We start from the raw sequence: 25,289 nt of genomic DNA on the forward strand, positions 1-25,289 counted from the left end.
ATATTATTAATTGTGTGTACATTAGGTGTTATGGTTGACAAATAATTCACCATACCCATATCTTCCAACAAATTATATTTATTTGTTATTTCAAAAAATACTTTTTTTATTGCCGTTTTAATTTTTAGAATGTGGAAGAACAGTATATCTCCAGTGATGATTTCAGTTTGTGGAAGAACAGTACATCTCCAGTGATGATTTCAGTTTGTGGAAGAACAGTATATGTGACATTTTGCATGACTCTTGTAAGATGTCCTTTTTTAACAACTGATATGATGTTTAAAGTACTTTCAAGTACAGATGCCCTTCATGTAAATAACTTAAATGCAATATGTAGTTAATTCATTAGTATGGAGGTTCATTTAAAGGTGGTCTATCAACTTTAGCACTGATGACTTTTCTTAAAAGTTGAGTCATGAAATCAATGTGAACATACCATAGAATAACTACAAAAATAGAATACAATTAAATTAATTCAATCAAAACAAGAACAACTTGTACATATTAAAAATGGATCAATGTGATGTGCCAATATGCATGTCCATTATGCAGGTCCCTAAGGTCAATATTACAAAACGTTCAGAAAACCATTCTCTTTGCGTTTAACACTATGATCAGCAATTAGGTTTTGAATTGCGTTAAACCCATGCTAAAGGCAAGACATGTCCTTCTGTACTGAGGTGACAGCAGTAAATAAGTATTAACTGCTTAGAGTTCATGCTAAATGTGGTGACAGAGAGATGTACTGTATATTGTAATGAATTTAAAAAAGGGAATCAAGATCAAATGAATACTCACATACTGTATGTGACGACTTATTGGTTTTTAATTCATTCAGATTAAAAAAGGTCCAAATGATCACACACAAAATAATTCTCAAAAGAACACATTGTACATAACATTTTCTACACGAGGAACAACATCTTAAAATTAAATTAATTCAATATATTGTGCTGGTTCAAATCATACACAAATTGATTCACATAGACACCTACTATACAATTAATTTCCTACAATAGGGGTGACATGTCTTCTGAAATGTATTCAGATTCAACATACTATACCAGGTTCAGGGGATCATAAACTCACAGAAAAAAACTGTTAATTATGTAGCTTGGTTTAACAACAAATGATTCACTCTGCAGTGATTTATAAAAAGAGCGTGCAGCAGCTGGCATGTAGTTGAGAAGGTCATCAGATCTTGGTACTTGTTTTTTTTGATGGGCAGAGGACTCTCATATGCTCTAGGGTAGTGGCTTGCAAAATAGGGAGGTTGAGGTGTAGCTCCTTGTTTTGGTTTGGAGATCAGCCACGATTTCCATCCCTCAAATAGACTGTGGCTCTGTCTGGCGTACAGATTCCAAGGATCCTCAACTGAAATTAGAACAGAAACATTTTAAGTTCCTGACATCAATAACAACTTTCACAGTCAAGCATTAGGATATTTTATTGTTAGAACAACATGTTGCATGTTGATGTGATGTTAGTAAACTATTCTCTGTGCAATACCTGTGACTTTTAACCACCTCACTGAGGTGGTCTGTAGTCCAGCTGGTCGCTTGAGGACAGAATCTGGGAGGTGCCTGAAGTCTTCACATTGCATCCTCATCACCTTGAATGGTTTTGCTGGTTGTGCTTCAAGTATCATCTTTGAAACATCATCAGGTGTATGAAGGACTGACACCTTGCGCCTCTTCTCCATGGTGGCAAAAGATCGGTCACAAGGTAGAAAAGAATGACCAGAGACCATGAACTTCTGCTCAACTTGGGTAAAGTAACCCATAAAGACAAGCATCGACATCAGGTTGAGCATCCGCCAGTTGTTATTCGGCCCACAGCATGTCACTGAAGATGATCAACTTGCGCACCTCTGGTTTGGTGAGTGGCGTGAATTTTGTCTTCACCCACTTCAATATGCAGCTTGCCACCTCAATGGACCCTCGGTGTGCAATCCCCTCATGCCAAACACACATGTATGCAGGTGTAGCCGTGTCGAATCATCCGGTGGATAGAGAAAAAGTAGCTAGCTATGTTTCTTCTATAATCTAGCAATAACATTTGTAACGATAATGTATAAGTTAGTAGCCAAAGAACTTTAGCTAATATGTTTTCTCTAAAGTTACAAATTAGACAACCCAGAACATACATGTTAGTTACTGTACTCTATAGCTAGCTAGCTTGATTGTTTGATATACGGTTCTTCCACATACCTCTTTTGGACAGCTTTTCCCAGTTCTTTCTTGACCCTTACGATTTGTATAGGGTTTTCCCGCATCCCGTAATTTCTTCCTTTGCCTGTCTTCCATTCTTTTAGTTGTGTTTTACGTTTCTTTCCCACATTTCGGCAATTTTCATCAGCAACAGAAACGTTGTGCGCTTGTCCGTCCATTCTGAGTGGTGCACATAAACGGTTATTCTACGAGAGCCTATCTTTAAATTTAAAATGATTGTTAATTAGCGCGTGGAAAGCTTGTGAAACCGGTTCACTGTCGAAAAAGGGTGTCCAATAATGATTTTTCATGTCTCTCTTTTTTTTAATGTCACATATATAGTCCTTCGTCTGTAGGATTCAATTATGCTTTTAGATATAAATGTCAAATATGTGAACAATCCTAATTTATTCAACATAAAACATATTAACATCTTAAAAGTACCTGTTTTTATTTTGTACATTTTTAAGACATATTGTTTGGAACAATATACTATACATCACATTTCGAGTGGGCTCCCCTAATTCTGAAGTTCTGATCAATTTTATGAGCACCACCAAATAAAACAAGTGTCCCATTCTGATTTTCAGGCTGAGTTAGTTGTCACAAAGTGGGGCAAAATTGGCTCAAACGATCAAAACACACCTGACCAAAATGCATGGCTTTTCTTACAGATTTAGAGAGAAATTCCTAGGGAACTACTCCAAATATGATACTGTACAACACAATGCATTTTCTTACAGTCCATAGTAGAGGCCGACCGATTATGATTTTTCAACGCCGATACTGATTATTGGAGGACCATAAAAAGCCGATACCGATTAATCAGATATTTTATTTTTATTTTCTTGTAATAATGACAATTACAACAATACTGAATGAACACTTATTTTAACTTAATATACATCAATATAAATCTATTTAGACTCAAATAAATAATGAAACATGTTCAATTTGGTTTAAATAATGCAAAAACAAAGTGTTGGGAAGTAAAAGTCCAATATGTGCCATGTAAAAAAAGCTAATGTTTGAGTTCCTTGCTCAGAACATGAGAACATATGAGTTGGTGGTTCCTTTTAACCTGAGACTTCAATATTCCAAGGTAAGATGTTTTAGGTTGTAGTTAATATAGTATTTATAGGACTATTTCTCTCTATACCATTTGTATTTCATATACATTTGACCATTGGATGTTCTTATAGGCACTATAGTATTGCCAGTGTAACAGTGTAGCTTCCGTCCCTCTCCTCGCCCCTACCTGGGCTCGAACCAAGAACACATCGACAACAGCCACACTCGAAGCAGCATTACCCATCACTCCACAACAGAGCAAGGGGAATAACTACTCCAAGTCTCAGAGCGAGTGACGTTTGAAACGCTATTAGCGCACTCCCAGCTAACTAGCTAGCCATTTCACATCGGTTACACCAGCCATTAGGCTGATAGGCTTGAAGTCATAAACAGCGCTGTGCTTGCAAAGAGCTGCTGGCAAAATGCACGAAAGTGCTGTTTGAATGAATGCTTACGAGCCTGCTGCTGCCTACCATCGCTCAGTCAGACTGCTCTATCAAATCATAGACTTAATTATAACATAACACACAGAAATATAAGCCTTTGGTCATTAATATGGTAGAATCCGGAAACTATCTTTTCGAAAACAAAACGTTTATTAGTTCAGTGAAATACGGAACCGTATTTTATCTAGCGGGTGGCATCCCTAAGTCTAAATACTCTTGTTACATTGCACAATCTTCAATGTTATGTCATAATTACGTAAAATTCTGGCAAATTAGTTCCCAATGAGCCAGGCTGCCCAAACTGTTGCATTTACCCTGACTTTGCGTGCAATGAACGCAAGAGAAGTGACACAATTTCACCTGGTTAATATTGCCTGCTAACCTGGATTTATTTTAGCTAAATATGCAGATAAAAAAATATATACTTCTGTGTATTGATTTTAAGAAAGGCATTGGTGTTTATGGTTAGGTACAGTCGTCCAACGATTGTGCTTTTTTCGCAAATGCGCTTTTGTTAAATCATTCCCCAGCGTTGCATCGATTATATGCAACGCAGGACACACTAGATAAACTAGTAATATCATTAACCATGTGTAGTTATAACTATCGATTATGATTGATTGATTGTTTTTTATAAGATACGTTTAATGCTAGCTAGTAACTTACCTTGGCTTCTACTGCATTCACGTAACAGGCAGTCTCCTTGTGGAGTGCAACGAGAGGCAGGTGGTTATAGCGTTGGACTAGTTAACTGTAAGGCTGCAGGATTGGATCCCCCGAGCTGACAAGGTGAAAATCTGTTCTTAACTGACTTGCCTAGTTAAATATAAATTGGCAAAATCGGCGCACAAAAATACAGATTTCCGATTGTTATGAAAACTTCAAATCGGCCCTAATTAATCGGTCGACCTCTAGTCCATAGTTCCCGACAGAGGGCTATGAATAATTTTTGAATTATCATCAACATCTGCTGACTGCGTTCCCTACTTATCTGAGCAACTAAACACGTTACCTCATGTACTCTGTGTGTGGTGTGGGACAATGCTTAGGTAGCATGTTCAAAGTCAATGAAAAAATACAGAGGGACATGCATGGATACATGCTGCTGAAGTAATGTCCAGTCAAAACAGAAAAATGAGTCAAGATAAAAATGGGACATTACCGATATGTTGCTTAACTGGGCCAGAGGATACGGAATCTCTCCTTTAAATGTATGAATGAATAACGCTTTTGAACACGAATGCACAATAAGGCAACCTGTCACACTGGCCTGTTCACAGCGGCAGGTCAGCATAATTTGCCTAGCGTTGCATCAGATTTGACTTGCAAAACATGGCAGCAACCAGGAAAAAAAAGGACTGTTCAAAAGTACTTCCCCCTGACCCAATTATGGCTGAAACTCCTCTGATAACGGATCACTAACGGATGACAAAATGGGGTCGACTTCAATGAACCCTACTGCTAAACATATTGATAGGCTGTTTTTACATTGTCAGTCTGCTTCCTGATGAGAAGCAGAATTCCTGCTAATGTCAGCGACTCGTCACGGGGCTGTGACCAGGCCTATAAACAGGGATTCTTAGGCTCTCAGTTGGCTGCTGTTTCAACAGTACTTATTCCATAGCGATAAAGCAATCAGAGGCCTGAAAGAATGTAAACGCTGTCCCTTTAATTATAGTTCCACCTCCAACCATAGTCCTAAATTCTCAATTGATTCCCATTGTAAAACCATCACATGATTAAATTAAACTCTTGCAAGCCACACAATGGCTGCTTTAAAAAATACATAAACGTAATAACCATTCTGAGGAGTCAAGTGATTTGTAATCTCCATTGTGTGCAGTCTCCTTGCGTGGCTAATTTTGGCTGATCACAAAGGCCAACTATTAGAGCAATTTCCTTCATACAGAGCAGAGCCAATTAGAGGGAGAAGGCTAGGAAACAAAACACACAGAGATTAAACTTCACCCTGTAGCATTGCCACAGTGCAACACTGCCTGAACTTTGTATCCTGGAATGAATGAAAGAAAGAAAGCACAAGAGGCGAGAAAAACAGATGAGAAGAATGTGATGAGTTTCGAAAAAAATAGGGGAAGAGAGAATAGGCCTCTTATATGAGCTAATATGACAACCATATTATTTCAGCCTCAGTCCTGGTGACAGGCCTTCAGGGACGCCTTTTCATCACAGCCTATGAAAACTTACCTTCCCCCTGGCGGCCTCACTGCCAGCATGTAGGGAAGTACACTGGCTCACACCCCACGGCCCTCTCAATACATTACAATGTTTGAGACATGGGCTTTGTAGTAAAAAAATATCAACAAAGTCCGGACCATTTCAGTTGGTTTAGTTGTGGGCAAAGAGTAGAACCTGTTAGTGAGGCAGTTGAAGGCTTTACAGGCTCCATTAGCAAGGTCCTAGGAGGGCTGCATAGCAGTGGAATGAGGTACGGACCTTCACTGTGGACACACGTGACACAAGAAGCTTGACCATGCAGATCACACGGAGGTTCCTTTGGGTACACAATACGCTAAATAGACCCATGTCCATCACCCCAGGTCTCGTATTGACCACTGATGACTTTGTTTTCTCCATCTAGATCTATTCCACAAGAACCCTTTTTATTTCTCTCACAAAAGGGATCAGACAATAACTCACAGCCACTGACTGATTCCCAGGTCTAGATACAATGATTTTCCTCCAGATGAGGGCCTGGGCTCTACTGCAACTGCAAAGAGGAACTTAAAGGTGGGGAAAGGAGAGAAGAGAAAGGGGGGGGGGGTCTTCAATGAGACATTGACCCTTTTGAGCAGCACAGTGCTGCCTGAGAACTGTAGGGGGTGGTACCTTCTCCTGTCTCCCAGGAGTAAGCCTTTAGTGCGCACAGCCAAGTGTGTATGGAATGTCAGACATTCTGGTCACCCCCAGCGGGCCTCTGTCAGTCCCAATCTCTCTCATGGAGATACGCTCAACACGGCACTCTGGAGGGATCCCCCATACTGCATCTTGTCATAGCCAATCAGCAGGAGTTACTGTTAGGGTCTGTCATATTCCTGCAGTGATGGGTCATGAAAGTGAGAGGATTCTGGATCTCAAGCCTCCACACACAAGACCACTCTGGATATCAGTTACAAATACATTTATTCACCTATCATTTTAGGAGTTCATCACTAATCGACTGACTGCGAATGAGACATGAGGTATTGATAACAGCGTCTGCTAAATTACTAAAATGTAAATGAGTAAAAATCCCGCTTCCAATTCTAGAGTGCTAGTGGAGCACTCTTAACATCTGTCATAAACAATTCTGCCAATGGACTATTGAAACTGTCTTATCTTCTGTGTTCCTCCTTATGTCAGTCAGGTGATACCATGAGTACATCAATATTGTGTCAACCGTGTCATAAAAGCCCTGGACCCCGGTCCATTATACATGGGGCAGGATTAACGGACATGCAGCCATCTACATTCCTCTCTATTGCCAATAGCTGATCTTTGCTCTCTCGAACTGTAACTCACATGCACCACAGCCTGGATAATCAAATTACAGTATCCAGACATACCCACTGTTAATGTATCTGTTTATTTTCTGTTTTCCTGTCATTCTGATTGCACACTGCACCCTGTCATGAGTTAATAGGAGAGGATAGCGGTGACAGATGTGTGACGGTGACTTCATTAACTCTTTCACAGAGGGACAATGGGAAGGGTTAGGGAAGGTTATACAATTTGAGTAGAGCCATGGGTGTTTTAGGTAAACTGATGCCGGATGATGAAATACGAACTCTTGCTGCACTGAAATGAATCGTGCCTCTGCTGTTATGGCCTGCAGAACAATAGCTGATCTATTTGACATGGAGGCTGGTCCCTGTTCAACAGTGGAAAAGTACTCCAGGCGACGCTCAGTGTTTGTGCATCTAATTATGTTGGTTTAGTGACTTTTGTTGTGGCATTTGCCATGACTTACTGGTTTGGCATCAAATCGTGTAGTGGATTTGGCAGCAGTAGGATGGTTTAGGGGGGTTTTCACACCAAATTGGTTTGGTGCGGTTTTTCCAAACTCTGGTGCGTTTACTCCCTTAGTTCGGTTCGCTTGGACTGGTGTGAACACTATCTGCACTAAACAACACACTGTGGTTTGCTCAGAAAGGGTGGTTTCGGCCCGATTCAATTTGTACCGTGGTGCGGTTCGCTGCAAGTAAGAAGACAGTCCGGACCAAACACAGGAGAGTCACACATTTGATGAAATGCACAAAACATCATAACTTGATATGTCTGAAACATTCTGTGAGTAGCAGCATATTTATGAGCACATCAGATGCAGATTAGGGGATTGGGGACATAGCCTATTCACAAAGCAGTTAGAGCAACTATTTCCTCCAGTATGTTGTTGGAAGACCAAAGTGAAAGTAATATGAAGATTGGGACACACTAAATAATAAATCAAAACACTTATGGGCTTGCCTGTTTTGCATGTTATTTATGCATTAACACCTGTCACATATCAGTTTGCAAACTATGAAGAAAAAATATATATACACATGAGTTAATAAAGCTGCATACAAACATGGTCTCTTTTTTGTTTTCTTGAGTAAGGCAGCACCAAAACGCAGGTGTCTCAGCCTAGCTCAGTGCTTTCTGTGGTGGTGGGGCAAGCCAGCAGACAATATGGAGTGTTGCGCCGTGATTGGCTCAATGTTCTGTCACTCATAGGGACACTACGTCACCGCCAAGGGTATCATGATGAATCAAATTGAAAATCTATTATGATAAATTATAGATAAAACATATCGGTGCTCATCGGCCATTGGACATAAACGTTACACAATCATTTGTAAATTGCAAATTCCACAAGGAACGGTTTGGAAGGAATCAGTGACAATGGCTAACTGGAAGCATTGAAAAGTAATCACTAGCTTGCTATTCAGTGGAGTGCCTGTGTGGTCCCAAATCTCAGATTAAGGGGCTATTTTCCAAGTTTAAAATGATAAAATTTCAACATTGGCCATGCGGTCAACTAAGCATGATTTGTGCAACGCTCAAAACAACTTAACTCGGAAGTGAGAAGTCTTGAACTCACTGAAGTCAAGTTAACTGGGAATTCATGAATAAACAATCTCTGACTGGGAAAATACGCTTAGAATGATCATCCAACTCGGAATAGTAAATCCGGCACCACCACGTCATCATGATTCGACCATGTTTTTTTCCGAAGTCCCAATTGTTTTGAAAGCACCATCAATCCAGAGAATGCCAGACTTTGATGACAAAATTTGCCCACGAAGGACCACCTGTTCACGTGAGCACAGCACAACAAGAGTCCAAAAATTGTATGTATGCTGCCGCATAAACTATGTAATATGCCAGAGAGATAGTATTACTTTCTTAGCTACAATATACATATGTGTATGTTGTGTAATAAGATGTTAGTAGCCCATTTGCCTCACGCTAATAATTTGGTCTATTTACCCCTCTTAATTTTACCTACTGTTCTGACTTGGTGGTGCACACGTCGCCTATAACCTGTTTTAGATCAATGTAATCATTGAATATTGCAAGAGCTTTCATTGTCTGATATATGCCCCCTTTATTTATCCTATGGTTCTGAGTTGGTTATAGAGGTAGAACACTGTAAGAACGGCCCATGTTCGGAATTCTGTCGCTGTACATTTCAAAAGTGCTAAATAAATAGTTATATTAACTACATCTGTCCTAGCTCGCTCATTAATTCTCTCTTTTTTTTTAATTGTACCCAATTTTTCTCCCCAATTTCGTGGTATCCAATTGTTAGTAGCTACTATCTTGTCGAAGGTTGAAAGTCATACGTCCTCCGATACACAACCCAACCAAGCGGCCTTGCTTCTTAACGCAGCGCGCATCCAACCCAGAAGCCAGCCGCACCAATGTGTCGGAGGAAACACCGTGCACCTGGCAACCTTAGATAGGATTAATGGGGCCCGCCACAGGAGTCGCTGCTGCGCGATGAGACAAGGATATCCCTACCGGCCAAACCCTCCCTAACCCGGATGACGCTAGGCAAAATTGTGCGTCGCCCCACGGACCTCCCAGTCGCGGCCTGTTACGACAGAGCCTGGGCGCGAACCCAGAGTCTCTGGTGGCACAGCTGGCGCTGCAGTACAGCGCCCTTAACCACTGCGCCAACCGGGAGGCCCCATTAATTATCTTAATTGAAATCTTATCCGCTTGTCGTCCCCTTATGCCATAGTTTGTACATCTCAATTGTCATTAGAAATCCCATTTGTTTAACCAAGTCAGCCATGTTTTTTTAAAGACAGTAAATGAGGCTGAATGAACTGTTTCGCTGCCGGACAAGGCTCCGCTGATAGCCAGGTGTAGCAGTGGTAAGGTGTTGGGACTGCTGTTGGGACAGCTTTATGTAGGCCCTAACAGTTTGTGGGCACCATTCGTCACCGTTATAGTGTAATTAATGTATTGTTAGTGTTGTGTAGTGTCGTTGCTGGCATGCTTCCCACTTAATTTTTTTAGCCTCTCCAAGATTTACATGCTAAAATTGCCATTGCACACAAGTGGTGCTGCATGATAATCATAAATGGATTTAATGGAGCATTTTTGGACAATAAACAAATGACATGCATGGACACTTAGTTTTCGTTATGAATTTTAGTTTTTTTCATATTGCCAAATGAACTATGTAACAAATAGTCTACCTCTGAATTGAATTAAGAGTTCAAAAAACGCTCTTAGATGTGAAAACGCTCTAAAACAGAACCCAAACCGGCTGAGTGCGTGCACCATCGTGCATACATTTATTATGCCCCCCCACAACAAACGCGATCACGACACGCAATTCAAATATCAAAACAAACTCTGAACCAATTATATTAATTTGGGGACAGGTCGAAAAGCATTAAACATTTATGGAGATTTAGCTAGTTAGCTTGGACTTGCTAGCTAATTTGTCCTATTAGGTAGCTTGCTGTTGCTAGCTAATTTGTCCTGGGATATAAACATTGAGTTGTTATTTTACCTGAAATGCACAAATCCTCTACGCCAATTAATCCACACATAAAACAGTCAACCGAATCGTTTCTAGTCATCTCTCTTCTTTCCAGGCCTTTTCTTCTCTGGACTTTATATTGCGATTGGCAACTTTAATAAATTAGGTGCATTACCGCCACTGACCTCGTCTTTCAGTCCCACACGTGGATATAACCAACGGGGTTCCTGCTTCTATAAACCAATGAGGAGATGGGAGCGGCAGGACTTGCAGCCTGATCTGGTCAGAAATAGAACTGATTTCTATTTTAGCCCTTGGCAACGCAGACGCTCGTTGGCGTGTGTGAGCAGTGTGGGTTCAATAATTGAATAATAGATTTCAAATTTTATTTTGCAGCGCTCGCACACGCGACGCGGGCGATATAGTCAGCCTGTAAGATGTGAGCTCATCGGTCTGTGGGACCCCAAACCGATCCAAAAGCAGCAGGCATCAGCCATAAAATTGATTAAAACGTTTTTATTTTTTATATTAGCCCACTTTCTTTCTACTTTCAGAAAATACCTCATCTTGTGTGACAACCGATGCGTCTTCTCCTTCAGTGTTGAACTAAGCATGTAACTATGTTGAGTCTTTGATCAACAAGTAATTTTGCACGCCGAACAACCCAGGCAATATCAGTAGCCTACTCAAACTGCGCACTGTGCCCTGTTTTGCGTGCTGACCAATGAGAGTTAGTTAGGCCGCATGTCATCTTCAGCAGTCAAATGTTTGTAAAATGGCTTGCGTAATGTTGGGCTTTATTAGGTGAGTGACAACCAATGTAAATCGCTAGGTTATTGTTATCAAATGTGCTGTTGATAATTGTGTTTTACCGGAATAAAGTAGCCTAAGCTACCGCGCGAGAAACGAAACATCTGGCTATATCCTATCTGCTGATCGGGGCTTAGGCTACATTCGATTTTATTTTGAATATTCAGGTTCACCATAAGCAATAGTATTGGTAGTTTTGCTTTAAACAATCAGTGTAGATAGTCATTTTTAGATATACAGGGTAAGTTTACAATTTCATAACAAGGATAGAAAAGTTCTGTAAAAATGTACGGTCTAAACCATTAGATTTTTTTTGATGGGGTGAAATAAAGTTGTGCTATATATTCATTGGCCATGTCATAGCTAATAATATATATATATATGTATGATGGTGAATTCAGATCAAAGGTGGGGGGACAAAAGGCAAACATTGGCCCCTTAGCTGAGAGTGGGGGATGCCCAGTTTCCCTTATGGCTCAGGGCAGGTGCCTACATACATCACTGACATGTACATCACTCACACACACAATCACACAGAGAGAGAAGTCAGCTCAGACAGACCCAGCTCATGAGCTCCATCAGGAGCCGATTTGAATTTAGAATGGAAAATGAATGTGTTTATGCAACAAACGTTAGAGGGAGCCCATGTATCTAGGTACGTATCGAATCGTCTTGAGAGCGGGTTGAGAGCTTCCAGGTTCCTTGGTGTCCACATCACTAAGGGCATATCATGGTCCAAACACACCAACACTATTGTGAAGAGGGCACGACAACACCTATTCCCACTAAGGAGGCTGAAAAGATTTGGCATGGGACATCAGGTCCTCAAAAACTTCTACTGCTGCATCATCAAGAGCATCCTGGTTGCATCATCGTTTGGTATGGCAATTGCTCGACATTCGACCACAAGGCACTACAGAGGATAGTGGGTAAAGTCTGGCACCAGAAGGCTCCTTAACAGCCTCTACCCCCAAGCCATAAGACTGCTGAACAGTTAATCAAATGGCTTCCCGGACCCCCCCCCCCCCCCCCCCCCCCCCCCCTCTTGTTTTATTCTTCTTTGCACTGACTGTTTTGCACAGGTTTGATGTACACTCACTGGACTCCAAACACATACTGCACTGACACACACACAAACACACAGTCACTCACATTCCTTCACAGGCTGCTGCTGCCACTCTGTTTATTATCTATGCATAGCCATTTTACCCCTATCTACATGTACATATTACCTCAATTACCACAACTAACCCTTTTCCGTTAGTTTATTTAGCACATTTTTCTTATTTACTTTTTTTTGTTTAACTGCATTGTTGGTTAAGGGCTTGTAAGCACTTCACAATAAGGTTGTATTTGGCATATGTAACAAAGAAAATGTTATTTAATTTGAAAAGGAAAGATGCACATCCCTAATGAATCCTAATACAAAACACATCATACTGAGTCTGGGAAGTACAACAAGTTGGAAATTCTCAGCTACTTCCAGGAGATGTAGTCAACTGTGACATAATACTGACTGACTGACCCAGGGTGATCAGCCTTTTCAGATGATAGGCATACTCAACAGTACAGAGTACTGTACTTGAAAGATGAGCTGCTGCATAATGTAGGTATGTACTGGTGAGACGGACAATGTCAGGGTGAGGGAGAATGCGACAGAAAATAAGTGCCAGAGATAGCGTGGGGGACGAGAAGTATGCTGCATGTGTTTCGCCTATGAGAGTGTGTGTTGCATGCAAGTGTGTATGCAAACACATTCCCTGGCAGACCTGTGGGTGCAGAGTTGTGTCCTGACCACTGCTGAGCGTGCCAGACCGGACAGGACACAGAGAGGCAGTGTTCACCACGCATGAGTGATTTAGTTTCAGCATCAGGACAAAACCCCAGTGTCTGGTTTCCCCCAAAACAACACAGAACAATGGGTGTCATTTTTGTTCCCACTTTAAATTAAACATACAAAAGTCATTAGCCTAAAAGGCCCTCCTTGCATTATTCAACCAGATCTAAAGTGACAGCATTCCTTCAATTTGAGACATGATATGTTGATAGACTGGCCCATCATTACAGAACTAGTCTACACTATAGTTAAATTATATTAGTTATAGCCTCATGAAAATACAATAAATATAGTATACACTAATAATACATAGAATTATTAAATGGTATAGTGGAGGAGATCAATATATTGCTTAGGGATGGTTTACAAATACGCCTCTTGAGAAATTCCTTTGCTAAATCAATTATCGATCTCAACTTCCTAAGCATGATCAATTAGACTATAATCTCAGTCCCATTAGCAGACACATTAGCAGATCTGAAAATACTTTTTAAGACATCTGCCTAGGTGTAAAGCAAAACATTGTACTTGGATGGTTACAATTGGATGGTTACAATTAATTTTACCATTTAATAAACATCACAACAGCAAAAATGCTTCATTATACTTATGTAGATACAGTTTGGGAAATACTTTCAGTAAATAAAGCATTTTGAAAACAATGATACAATAAAAGTGCAATTTTGATTATTGTTATCAAACGATAGGGTCTCTTTACATTAAGCATCACTTCGTCAAGGGAAATATTGTATTATTTCTAACAAAGATGCTATATCTACATATATTTCAGGATGTTGTGTATCCCTGGAAATATTCCGAATTAATGTAAATATTACACTTTTTAAAACATAGCTTGTCCCAAAAAAAGTACTCTCTTGGCAGAACTTATGGGTTAAGTTGAGCCAATGGGACAGGGTAAGTTAACCTACACATTTCTGTTCTGAATAAAATATTACCACTACCTTTTTAAAACCATGTCTATCTTTACTTCTCAAACACACAATTCAACACAGGCTTAACACCTAACAAACACTTTGTACTTAAAAATAAATAATTGAAACATAGGCCAAGACCTGTTGTTAACTCATATTCCAATGATAATGCCTTGAATTTTTCCTGGGAAGAAAACACTTAAATTTGCTAAACTTGCCATGGGCTTACCCCATGGCCATTGGCTCAACTTGCCCAGGGCAAACATTTTGACGATAAGGACACACTTATGCTAGGTTTAGGACCTCATAATGAAGCTTAGAGACCCCAACCGATTTATAGAACAATCTAATAGCTGCAATATGTAATTTTTTGGGCAGCCATACCAAATTCACATAGAAATGTTAGTTACAGATCTGTCCTTTTCAATGAAAGCAAGTCTAAGAAGCAGTAGATATGTTCTATGTGCGTATTTCTATGCTTTCCATAATTAAGTTGAATTTTCTGTCCTTTTACTTTTGGTTTTCTACACCAGCTTCAAACAGCTGAAAATACAATATCATTGGTTATTGAAAATATATTTCACAGCGGTTTAAATGGTACAATGATTCTCTACACTAGGCTTATTTTCCCACAAACTGAAATTAGGCGAACTATTCAAATTTTTGCAACCAGGAAACGGCAGAGTGATTTCTGCATATTGCACATTTAAAATGATCCACTTCGGTTTAGATATAAGCATCATGAAACCTCTAACACAATATATTAATTTGACTTGGTGAAAATTAGTTTTTTAAACCCAACTTGTTTACCACTTTCTCCATGTGGTTTTTTTCCATCACAGACTTCTTGAAATGATGACCTCTTCTTAAATATTTTGTCTAATGATTAATGTTGCGTATGGTTTCCTAGAAACAATGGTGGCTGAATTGAACCCTTTGTCTCAATTTAACCCACTCTCCCCTACAGCTTTATAGTCAGTATCCTAAATAGCAAAACTATTCCTGGCCAGGAGGACCGAAACTGTAACAGGTTGGTGGAGAGTACGATACCGATACACCTGCTAAACTTCATAATAATAAACATACCTGGGTGCTCGACGTTGGCGGTATCTGCGAATCCTTGTGTCGCTCAGGTGAGATGAATGTTATTTTTTTACTCGAACTGAATAAAAACTTTCACCTGATTGAAAATATGAAATAAATGGTCTTTGAGAAAGAACACAGCTAATACGCTTCCCGTATGGCTACCTTGGCCACACAGGAAAGAAAAGCCTGAAAGGTAATAGAATTGCATAGCATTCCATCCCAACCAATGGGCAGATGAGTGGGCGGGGCTTTCCGAATACTAGTCCTTGTATGAAATATTCCGCTTAGAAATTGATTGCAAATCATTAAGGATGACTTGGATATGAACTCTTATCACATTTCAAATTATTTATTCAAACATAAAGGTGAGTTTAAATGTTATTCATCTCCAACCCATATAACTAGGTTATTTATACAAGCTGAAGGTCATCGGACAGGTTAAGAAATGCCTGTGGAATGTTTGTACAATAAGCAACAAAGTTTATTACACACCATAAAGGCCAACTACAGTCTGTTCTTGTCTTTAATTGTAAGACATTACCTTTATTTAATAGGGAAGCACTTTAGAAATGAGTGTGAATATAATCTGAACATCAGTGTCTATTCCCTTGGCACAAAAGGGTTAATGTTCCCCAAGAAGTGCAATGTGGGTTGAAAGTAGCTAATCATTTTTAAGAGCCTTTGCATACTAGAGCTATACAAACTACTTTGTTTCAGTAATGCACGGCCTAGCATCGTTAAGCACACGCTCTATTGCCGAGGACCCAACAATGTTGTTAAACCACTTACAGAGAAAGTAACCATGCAGATGCATGGTCACTCCAGAACACAGCTCTTTTTACTGTTGATCGGTTTTGGGATACTTCCCCACAGATGACTTTGTCAGGCAGATCAGAAAGCCCCACTTGGCATTTTAAAATGTTTCCAAGACAGGTTCCAAGGTAAACACAGTCAATGTAGTGACATTACAATTCATGTCCACAGGGTGGCAATTCAGGCCTTGGCACGACAGGTACAAGAGCCAGTATGACTAGCCTTAAAGGAGGAGGGGGGAGGGGGGGGGGATTTCCAGATATGTGGGGTTTCTTAAGAGAAGCCAGCAGCCATTTAAGGGCTCGGTCTTAAAATGTGTTGTGTTCAATGAATTTGGTTGATTGTAGAAACCTCAATCACATTCTTAAATAAATCTACATCCAAGTGTATTGACATAAATGGTACAATGTATTGGAAACCACAGGTAAATTAAACATAACCATATATATTTTATTCTCAATACAGTAAAATACAAATTATATTCAGGACAGACTCAGAAATCCCATTAGTAACAAGTAATACTTCACAAGAGATTTTAAATGACATGTTATTCCAAGTTTGAATAACAAACTCATAAGAGTACCTTTACTTAATATTGCATCCATAATACATCTGTTATCAATAGTTTAAAACTAACCCAATTAAAACTACTGTACTTTGTATGCTGATGAGACAGTTAAAAATAAGTACAACATACTGTATAAACTTCTACAACTGCTTGACATACAGACATCTCAAAAGACATCTCGGATCAATTTCAAAAGGGCTAGAGCTTTCTCACGTGAAGTAGAAACTGAGATGGTTTTCTTATGATCAACTGTACATCTCACACCAACATCCATCCATTCAATCTGATCAGCAATATACATTGCATGGATTTAAATGTCTCCATATCAAATACAGAAAAGACCATATTAGCACTTGATCTAAAGACATCAATGATGATAATGCTTATGACAATGACAGACATTGGTGAAGCAGGAGACAAGGCATACAATACAGTAACAAAAATGATTAATAAACATATTGATATACAGTGTTCAGAGACTCAAGTGTCATCTAACATTTTTTGAAGAAAAAAGCTCAGAAAATGTGCATATAATCTCAAAATGTATTTACAACTTAATTTCAATACAAATGTTAAACTGTAGTAGAAATTTACCCTAAAAGAAATATTTTATATACAATTTATACATATTTGTATTTAAATAGAGACATGCAAGTGTTAAGTCTTTCTATTGAAGGTCAGAACATTTCATTTTACCCTGGATTTATTCAAGTTATAACTAACTATACTTACATTGAAATATGGTATCAAACAACCCACACAATATCTTCCAAACACTTCAAATAATATTCAGTAAAAGCCAAACAAAGAAAAAAAAATGGTTGACAAGCTAAAGTGGCAGAAAAACAAATACATATGAGTGAAAGCCTTGTAAGAAATGTTAAAATTATCCTCATCTTTTGTACATCTGAATAGGATGGAACACAAGCCTTGCAGCTGTACTTACAAGTTTACCAGTGTATGAAGACATGGCTACATGAACACACACACACCCAGAGAACTCTGAGAAAAGTGGCCTCCAGCTTAAGGTATAAAATGGCTTAAGCCATCCATGTTTGGTTACAAAAGCAGATGTATACCAGTAAATCAGTGGACAAGCATGAGGCATAAGCTAAAAGCATTGGACATTTGTGTCAAACAAAATAGGTTTTGGCCAACAATTAAAAAGTGGAAATTCCTGATTTCAAACTAAAAGCCAAAAAAAGGATTTACAAAGATTTTACTTAAAAAATCCTGCATAGATAAAACATCTTCCATTACTCTGAGTGCAAGAAGAAATAACAGTTTCCCCAAAATTAAAGACCAGGGTGCCAATGAGAAAAAGGTACTAGTGTTTCCAGCATGTGTATATTATACATGGGCTAATAGGAAAAAACCCTTCATCATACAATACCACTTATGCATCAAGTTCACTTTTCTGTTGCCTTGTTGCAAAACTAATGACAATACAAAATAACATAAATATTAGGGCAGTTTACCACTATAGTAGCTCAATCTAACCTGTACCATAAATATAGACCATAGATTACATTTCTATATTTTGTAATACACAAATTACTATTACGCTATGTAGAGAACCCAGGAACAACTTTTAAACATTAAATTAAGTATGACAGTTTCATATTCAATACAAATACTTTGCATTTCAAGCCTAACAATCTGAAAGTGAACAACTTTGAACAGAGTAACTGCTTGGTACATAAATAAAATATATATTGGCCATGTACTTTGTGATTGGAATATAAACACTCATGAACTTACAAGTCGATCTATGTATGGCTAATAAGCACCACCAATGTGTATGCTATTTAACCTATAAAAAGAATTGTAGTCTTAAAATGCAAGTGCATTCATGTCCTTCCTTGCAGTAAGTATCTGCTTTTGCCAGGCAATTTTTTAAGAAACTATACAAATAATTACATTGTGTTTCAAGGATAACATTTGCAATACCAACCACACACCCTGCTGCGCCTTAGAAAAATACAGCAACCCTTTCCGGTACAAACCTATAAGGAATCAAATAGAACAATAACACCTTGTTGAGAAATTAAATGATCTCTCTGGGCAATTCATCAACAACAAAAAACCTTTCCACTACAGTCAAACTAGATTTCATAGGAAGAAGAACTCATTGACAAATAGGAAATGGTTCTTCAGAGCGATGAAAGTAACTTAAACAAAATCAATTGAATGGTGTATCACAGGCGAACGCCAAATGTGGTCATCTGTGCGCTACCTCCCCTTCAAATGGCAACTGTTAAGAGTAATGTGTGCATGCGTCAGTGATATCTGTCAGGCAAACCAAGCTCTCGGTCACTTCACACACCATCAAGGCTGTCTTCAACCCACTGATCACAGCTAGCGTCCAGTACAATTCCAAAAAAGTTACATTTGGAAGCCTGAAATAACTCTTTAAAATGTCTCCAAATTTGATTTAAAACATTTGATTTGATCAAACCATTTAAATCCCCACCAACTTTGCTGGATCTGCATTTCAACACATGGTATATTCTAGTTTCCTGTAGATCAGATACAAGGCACAAAAAAAGATAAGAGACAAACCTTAGTTTTAAAGCACCTTTGGTTTGAAGGAAGTACTTTGGTAACAAACAAAAAAATCTATATATAAATAAAAGCCAAATGTGAATAATGTACTTATAGCCTATAGAATTGTGTATTTCATCTAAAATAATTCTGCAAAAGCGTTGTGCCAAATAGAACAATGACTTTCTTTTGCAAAACCCAAAGATATGACAAAGACCACTAATAGTGGATTTGCTAGTATGTACAGATAGCTTAATCCTCCCCCCCACCCCTGGGATAGTCGTAGATCTAAGATGCTCAATATCGCTCAGTGTTTTTGGCAAACTGGTGTAGAAAATGGACACAGTGTTTTAGTTCATGTGTGCATGGAGGGGCAGTGGGGATGGGGGGGGATGGGGGGGGGGGTTATAGCATCCTTCAGGGAATGAGCTTAGCGTCCAGCCGCAACCAGTGTAGGCCCTGCCGTGTGAAGCGCACCAGTTCAGTCATGCTACTGGTGTTGAAGATCAGAGGGCCCATCACCTTGTCCAGTTCCGTGAAGAACTCTGCAAAATAGACAGGTCACAGCCAGGGTAAGCAAGGTAAACACTTAACAGTCAGAGACCTCTTGCCTAGGAATGGCTTGCCAGCTCAACACTTACAGAGTTAGTTTCAATCTAATAGTAGTATTCAATTATTTTATCTAACGTCTTAAAACAAGCACTAGATAGGATATTGATACATTGGAAGTTGGGCTAACACTGTCATATGCATGCTATATAGGAGACCCCCCCCCCAGTCTAGTTTCTTCTTGTGCTGATGAAGCTGATAAGAGGGAGTGAGTCAGGTACCTTTCTGCTCTTTTGCCAGCTGCTCTGCTTGGTCCCACACTTCGGTGGCATAGAGGAAGTTGGAGGTGACCTGGACGTAACTGGCAGCCATCTGGTGGATGCGTTGGGGAATGGTGACCGAGGAGCTGCCGCTGGATGTGCCTGACGAGTAGCTACCGGCACTACCTGGGGACAGCTTGGGAGAGACTGGAGAGGGCATGCCAGCCGCTTTACTGAAAGACAAAGGTAGATGCAGATGGATGGTAAGAGGAGAATCACAACCGCTCAAAATTGGATTTTTCCACCATGATTCAACATTACGTCTAGACCATTAATTGATGACTCTCACTTCCTCACAAGTGAAATACATTTAAGAAGACTGTTGGTCTCAAGACAGCATACAACAACGAAAATGTCTTACTTTCCCATTCCAGGAGAGGGCGCTTGGGTGTTACTCAAGGAATTCTGAAAAACGCAAATTGAAATGCAGAATAAACACAAGCAATTTGATATAAACAAATAAACATAAGAAATGCAACATGAATGTCTGTCATTCTTCTGATCCATACAACAATAAACTAAAGGAATGCACATTTAAGCAAAAATATCACAACTCTGAACTTGTACCAAGGACAATAAATTACCTTCAGGTGCTCCGTGAGTGTTTTAGAGTATTTCAGTGCACTCTCCTTCCTCAGCTTGAACAGTCGCAGGTAGAGGAGGGACTGGCATCGCAGGCTGGAGTGGGAGGGAGGGAGGGAGGTAGGGATGAATGAACTTTAGCAGAGTGACTCAATGAGCAGTAGCACAACGACACTAATGTCCATACACGCTCTAAATGGAATCTATTGAGTGAGGAGTCAGGACACCTACCACAACACGGCTAACCGTTTATCTGCTGACGTAGCGTCTGGGGCCATGTAGCTCTTTAACTTCATAGTGTACCTAAGACATACACACAGACGGAGACAGAGAGAAAGAGTGAGAGACTAATGACTGGTTCTCAGTAGGTCTGTCTGGCAATGCCACACAAGCACTCTTAAGAGGTTTCATAATATTATGGTATACTGTCAATTCAGTTAATTATTTGTCCATTTGAACAATTTTGGGTCCATTGTGTATTTATGAAAAGGTAATTGCTACTGTGATGATAATTTCTACTTGATATCAAATTCTATTGGTCACATACACATATTTAGCAGATGTTATTGCAGATGTAGTGGAATGCTTATAAAACAAAATAATGGAAAGTTGCTTTGGAGCTAGAAGCAGAGCTGCCATATCTGTCAGCGATATCATGTTGAAAATATGTTAACACATGTCGTAAAGAAGTTGTCGAGAAACACAGCCATTTGTTCTTACTTGATGAGCTCCACGGTCTCGGCATACATGGGGAAGGGGGACTTAGCCTCCTGAGCACTCTTCTCCAGTGCGTTTCCGCACTCAATAAAGGACACCACAGCATCCAGGTAGTACACAGCCTTCTCAAACCGGTCCATCTGCACACAGCAGCAACACACATTAGGAAAACCGTCTCTTATGCAACTGATTCCCTCTCACTAATCGAGTAGACAGTTAGTAGAAAGGGGAACGCTTCATGACCAATGCTTGTGGTGAAAGCAATGTTGTAATAAACATGGCAGACTTAAAATGTCATGAGTATTATGTAGATTTCTAATACAAATATTTGATGGTTTCCCTGGATACTTGAGAATAGGGCTAGACAGGCTCCCGTCTCCCAATAAGAACAGTGAGATACACTTAAGTATCTGATGATAATCCCCAGGTGAATTATTGATACCAAGTGTGGACAATTATAGCACATCTAGCTGCTCCACTTTCAGTAGCCAGAGGACCCAAAAAGAGAATGCAAAAGCACTGAATAGTAAAACCATTAAACTCTTCTATTCCAGAGTGTGTCCAAAATAATTACTAAATTCCCTAGCTTTTCGTGAAAAACAGTTGTCATACTCTAGGCCCTCATATTCAACTCTGGATCTCAAAGCCAGTTCCAGCGCTTTTTTTTCTCCTCCATTATTTCCCTCTAATCAGGGACTGACTTGGACCTGGGACACCAGGTGTGTGCAATTACTTATCAGGTAGAACAAAAACCATCAGGCTCCGGACCTTGTAGGGTAAGAGTTGAATGCCCCTGCTCTAGGGTGTCCAAACAAAAACGCATCTTTTGACCAATGGGTCAATGTCTCTATCATAATCCGTTCAAAAGCTATTGAAGTGTTTAACCTTGTAGGATGGCCAGAATTAGGGTGAGGGAAAAAAAGTGGTCAAAAATCAGGAAAATTGCATCGTGTCAGCAAGGCTGGATTCTGGGCTACTGCCCTACATGCTCTTGGTTTCACATTAGAGCTAACACAACCGTTTCTTACCAGTGCATCTGCATTGTGTTTCAGTTTCTTGGCCTGTTGTAAGTAGTGATCCGCAGAGTGAACCCTGCAAAAGAACAGGTTCACCAGTCAGTTATTGCATTCGTTTCCTGTACGCCCAATCTTTGAAAAATAACATACAAATGTTTAGAGAGTATACTCAAACAACTATGCATGAGGTTTCTTCGCCACAGCAAGTGGACGGACCCTTCCCACTGAGCTTTTAAACTGGTAATGTATGGTATCTCTGTTTTACACTGGCACATCCATTCCCCATATCCCAGACAACCCTATCCCCTGCAGCTCTACATGCTGACTGGCAGTGGGTTATCCACAGTGGAGAGATGGCTCTTCTTACCTGTCCTCAAACAGCAGTTTTGATCTCAGGGACTTTGAGCCGTCCGAGGAGAGCCGTGGCACAGCAAGCTTGTTATCAGAGCCCTTTGAGGATTTCTCCTGCGGAGAGACGACGTTTATAATCCTATTCCTACGTGGGCTATTTTATGTGACAATGTGATGGGAATAACAAATCATGCCGTGGTGAGCTACAAATGTTATATTTGTTTCCTTCCCAAATGTATTTGCAGTCGGTGGACATTTTGTGTGACACTTGAGCCAGAATAATGCTCAGTGGAGCTGGTAAAGGGCACCCTAGTGTTGTGTGTGTGTGTGTGTGTGTGTGTGTGTGTGTACACACACACACGAGTTTGGATAAAATGGTGTCATAAGTAGAGCATGACAGTGTGCAGCCCACATAGACAGACAGGCAGACTAGACTGACACACCCACATACCTTGCCCTCCCGGCTGCTCCTGCCCTGCTTGTCCTCGCCCTTCCTGTGTTTGGAGGTGGAGCTGCTCTTGGTGCTGTGGCCTCCCTCCTTACCGCTGCTGGCTCCGCTGGACAGGGAGGTGGAAGACTGGCTGACCGTCCGCTTGCGGCTCTGGTGCTCTGCCTTGGGTGTTCTCTGCAGCCCTCCTGACCCTGATATGGAGGGAGAGGGCACCGGCTCTTCCTTCACTTTGGCCTCCATTGCCCTCTTAGACCTGGTGTGGGTTGTTTTCAATTTTAGCATTCAATGTTCATGTTGGTTTGCAGAATTTAAGCATGTGATGGTATGGTTTGAATAAAAAGTCACTCACTCTTTGCTGCTGTTCTTGTGATGAGATGAGGATTTGTCTTCAAGTCTGGACTTCTTGCCATCAGGCTTGGTGCTCTCGTCATCATTCTAAAGTGAATAACAGGGGAGGGGAAAGGATGATTTATTGTGGGTGCATTTGAAAGGCTTGTAAGGAATGGGGTCCTTGGTATTTGACTGGGTATCAACTGAACATGAAATATCACATTCTATTCTCTAGGTCATAAACATTAGGAAGATGGCCAAAACGTATTGACATTCAAGCTTAACCCATAAGACTCTAAGCCCTGACTAAGCCCGGGGGGGGGGGGGGGGGGAATTGTAAGATCCCTTGTATAACGTATAAGAATTATATCTGGCCTTACTGCTATTAGCCCATACAAACACATTGAATAACAGATTCACTACAAGTTTGTTCTGAAGTATCTATCCAATATCAGAGATTTAAAAAAATCCTGATTTCATTTTTATTACATGTATTTAAAATCACTTATTTGTGTCACTAAACAGTCTCCATATATTACTTCCATACATATTTTGACTGGTTTTTGCCATACATGGTGACATCACCATGCGGTGAGTTCCAAACCTCTGCCAATAAGGCAAATTTTCAGTTTTCCTCTTCCCACTCAGACCACTCCCAAACAGTCCTGGCAAAATTATTGCTTGAGAAATTGGTCTTTGCTAAGAAACTATTTTTGTTTTCAATTAAAATGGTCAAATTAAACAATCACAGTAAGGTACCTAAGGATGTATTTATACTTGGTCCCTTTCAGCTAATTTGTGAACTCAGTGCGGTTCGCTTAATTTTTCTGTGCAGTACGAACACTCCAAAGTAACTCGGAACCCACCAAAAGAGCCGCGGAAGCGAACGGAGACCATCTTGAGAGGCGGTCTGAGTTTGGTTCGCTTGACTGCAGTACAGTTCCCTTTTTTAGGGCAATGTGAACACAAAGCTCCCCAGGTTCCCTTGTCATTATTCCTGCACCACACACTTGACTACTGCAACACCCGTTCCCCTGCCATAAGCCCTGGCATTGAGCCACAAAAGATAGAAGATGATGGGCAGGTTCATGGAGAAAAAGAATGTGGCGTTTTTGGATAAAGATTAGCGATTTTCAAGGATGCACAGAAATGCAAAAATCTGTTTTGTACTGGTACAATGTTCAGATTATGTGATCTATAGGCTAAGAGAGCTTCATAAATGGTTTATCTGATTTGAATACTTTGAGACGACAAAATTTGGTGAGAATCACAACATAGGGTACAAAATCAAGGTCCTTGCAATCCGGAATCCTTGGGACATCCTAACTCTGACGTTATCCTATTGAAGTTAACCATTGTAAATGTTAAGGTAAGAGTTAAGGTTAGGTAAGGGTTCAGGTTAGGATATAAGGTATGGACATCCGAAGGAGCCCTGATAGCACTAACCACAAACCTACATTCAATTAAAGCATTATTTAATCTGCATTATTGGTCTGCTATTTATTCTGTTACCAATGATTTTCAGCTGTTCGAAGCTGGTGTAGAAAACCAAAAGTAAAAGAATCAAAAATGAAACATAAGCGGAAGCATAGAAATACCGCACATAGAAAAAGATCTACTGCGACTTAGACTTGCTTTCAAACGAGAATGGCAGATCTATAACTCACATTTGTAGGT

General features: G+C 40.0%; 2 protein-coding genes across 5 annotated transcripts in view; both read right to left on the reverse strand.

Annotated features, from left to right (window-relative positions):
* Positions 1–15,549, reverse strand: part of shroom1 (shroom family member 1) — a 52,777-nt gene extending 37,228 nt beyond the window's left edge. For both annotated transcript variants that reach the window (XM_020485906.2, XM_020485908.2), the window contains exon 1: positions 15,372–15,549. The gene's annotated coding sequence lies outside the window, so the exon portion shown is untranslated. The remainder of the gene's footprint in view (positions 1–15,371) is intronic.
* A 1,064-nt stretch (positions 15,550–16,613) lies between these two features.
* The window catches only part of aff4 (AF4/FMR2 family, member 4), a 34,983-nt gene continuing 26,307 nt past the window's right edge, over positions 16,614–25,289 (reverse strand). For all 3 annotated transcript variants that reach the window (XM_031826931.1, XM_020485910.2, XM_020485909.2), the window contains 10 exons: positions 23,632–23,717; positions 23,283–23,535; positions 22,848–22,945; positions 22,493–22,556; positions 21,468–21,604; positions 20,979–21,050; positions 20,750–20,843; positions 20,527–20,570; positions 20,127–20,338; positions 16,614–19,841 (listed from right to left, as the gene is read on the reverse strand). In XM_031826931.1, coding sequence (XP_031682791.1) covers positions 19,714–19,841; positions 20,127–20,338; positions 20,527–20,570; positions 20,750–20,843; positions 20,979–21,050; positions 21,468–21,604; positions 22,493–22,556; positions 22,848–22,945; positions 23,283–23,535; positions 23,632–23,717 — 1,188 coding nt within the window. In that variant the 3' untranslated portion in view covers positions 16,614–19,713. The remainder of the gene's footprint in view (positions 19,842–20,126; positions 20,339–20,526; positions 20,571–20,749; positions 20,844–20,978; positions 21,051–21,467; positions 21,605–22,492; positions 22,557–22,847; positions 22,946–23,282; positions 23,536–23,631; positions 23,718–25,289) is intronic.

This window comes from Oncorhynchus kisutch, linkage group LG6 (genome assembly GCF_002021735.2).
Source record: "Oncorhynchus kisutch isolate 150728-3 linkage group LG6, Okis_V2, whole genome shotgun sequence".
Taxonomy (NCBI): Eukaryota; Metazoa; Chordata; class Actinopteri; order Salmoniformes; family Salmonidae; genus Oncorhynchus; species Oncorhynchus kisutch.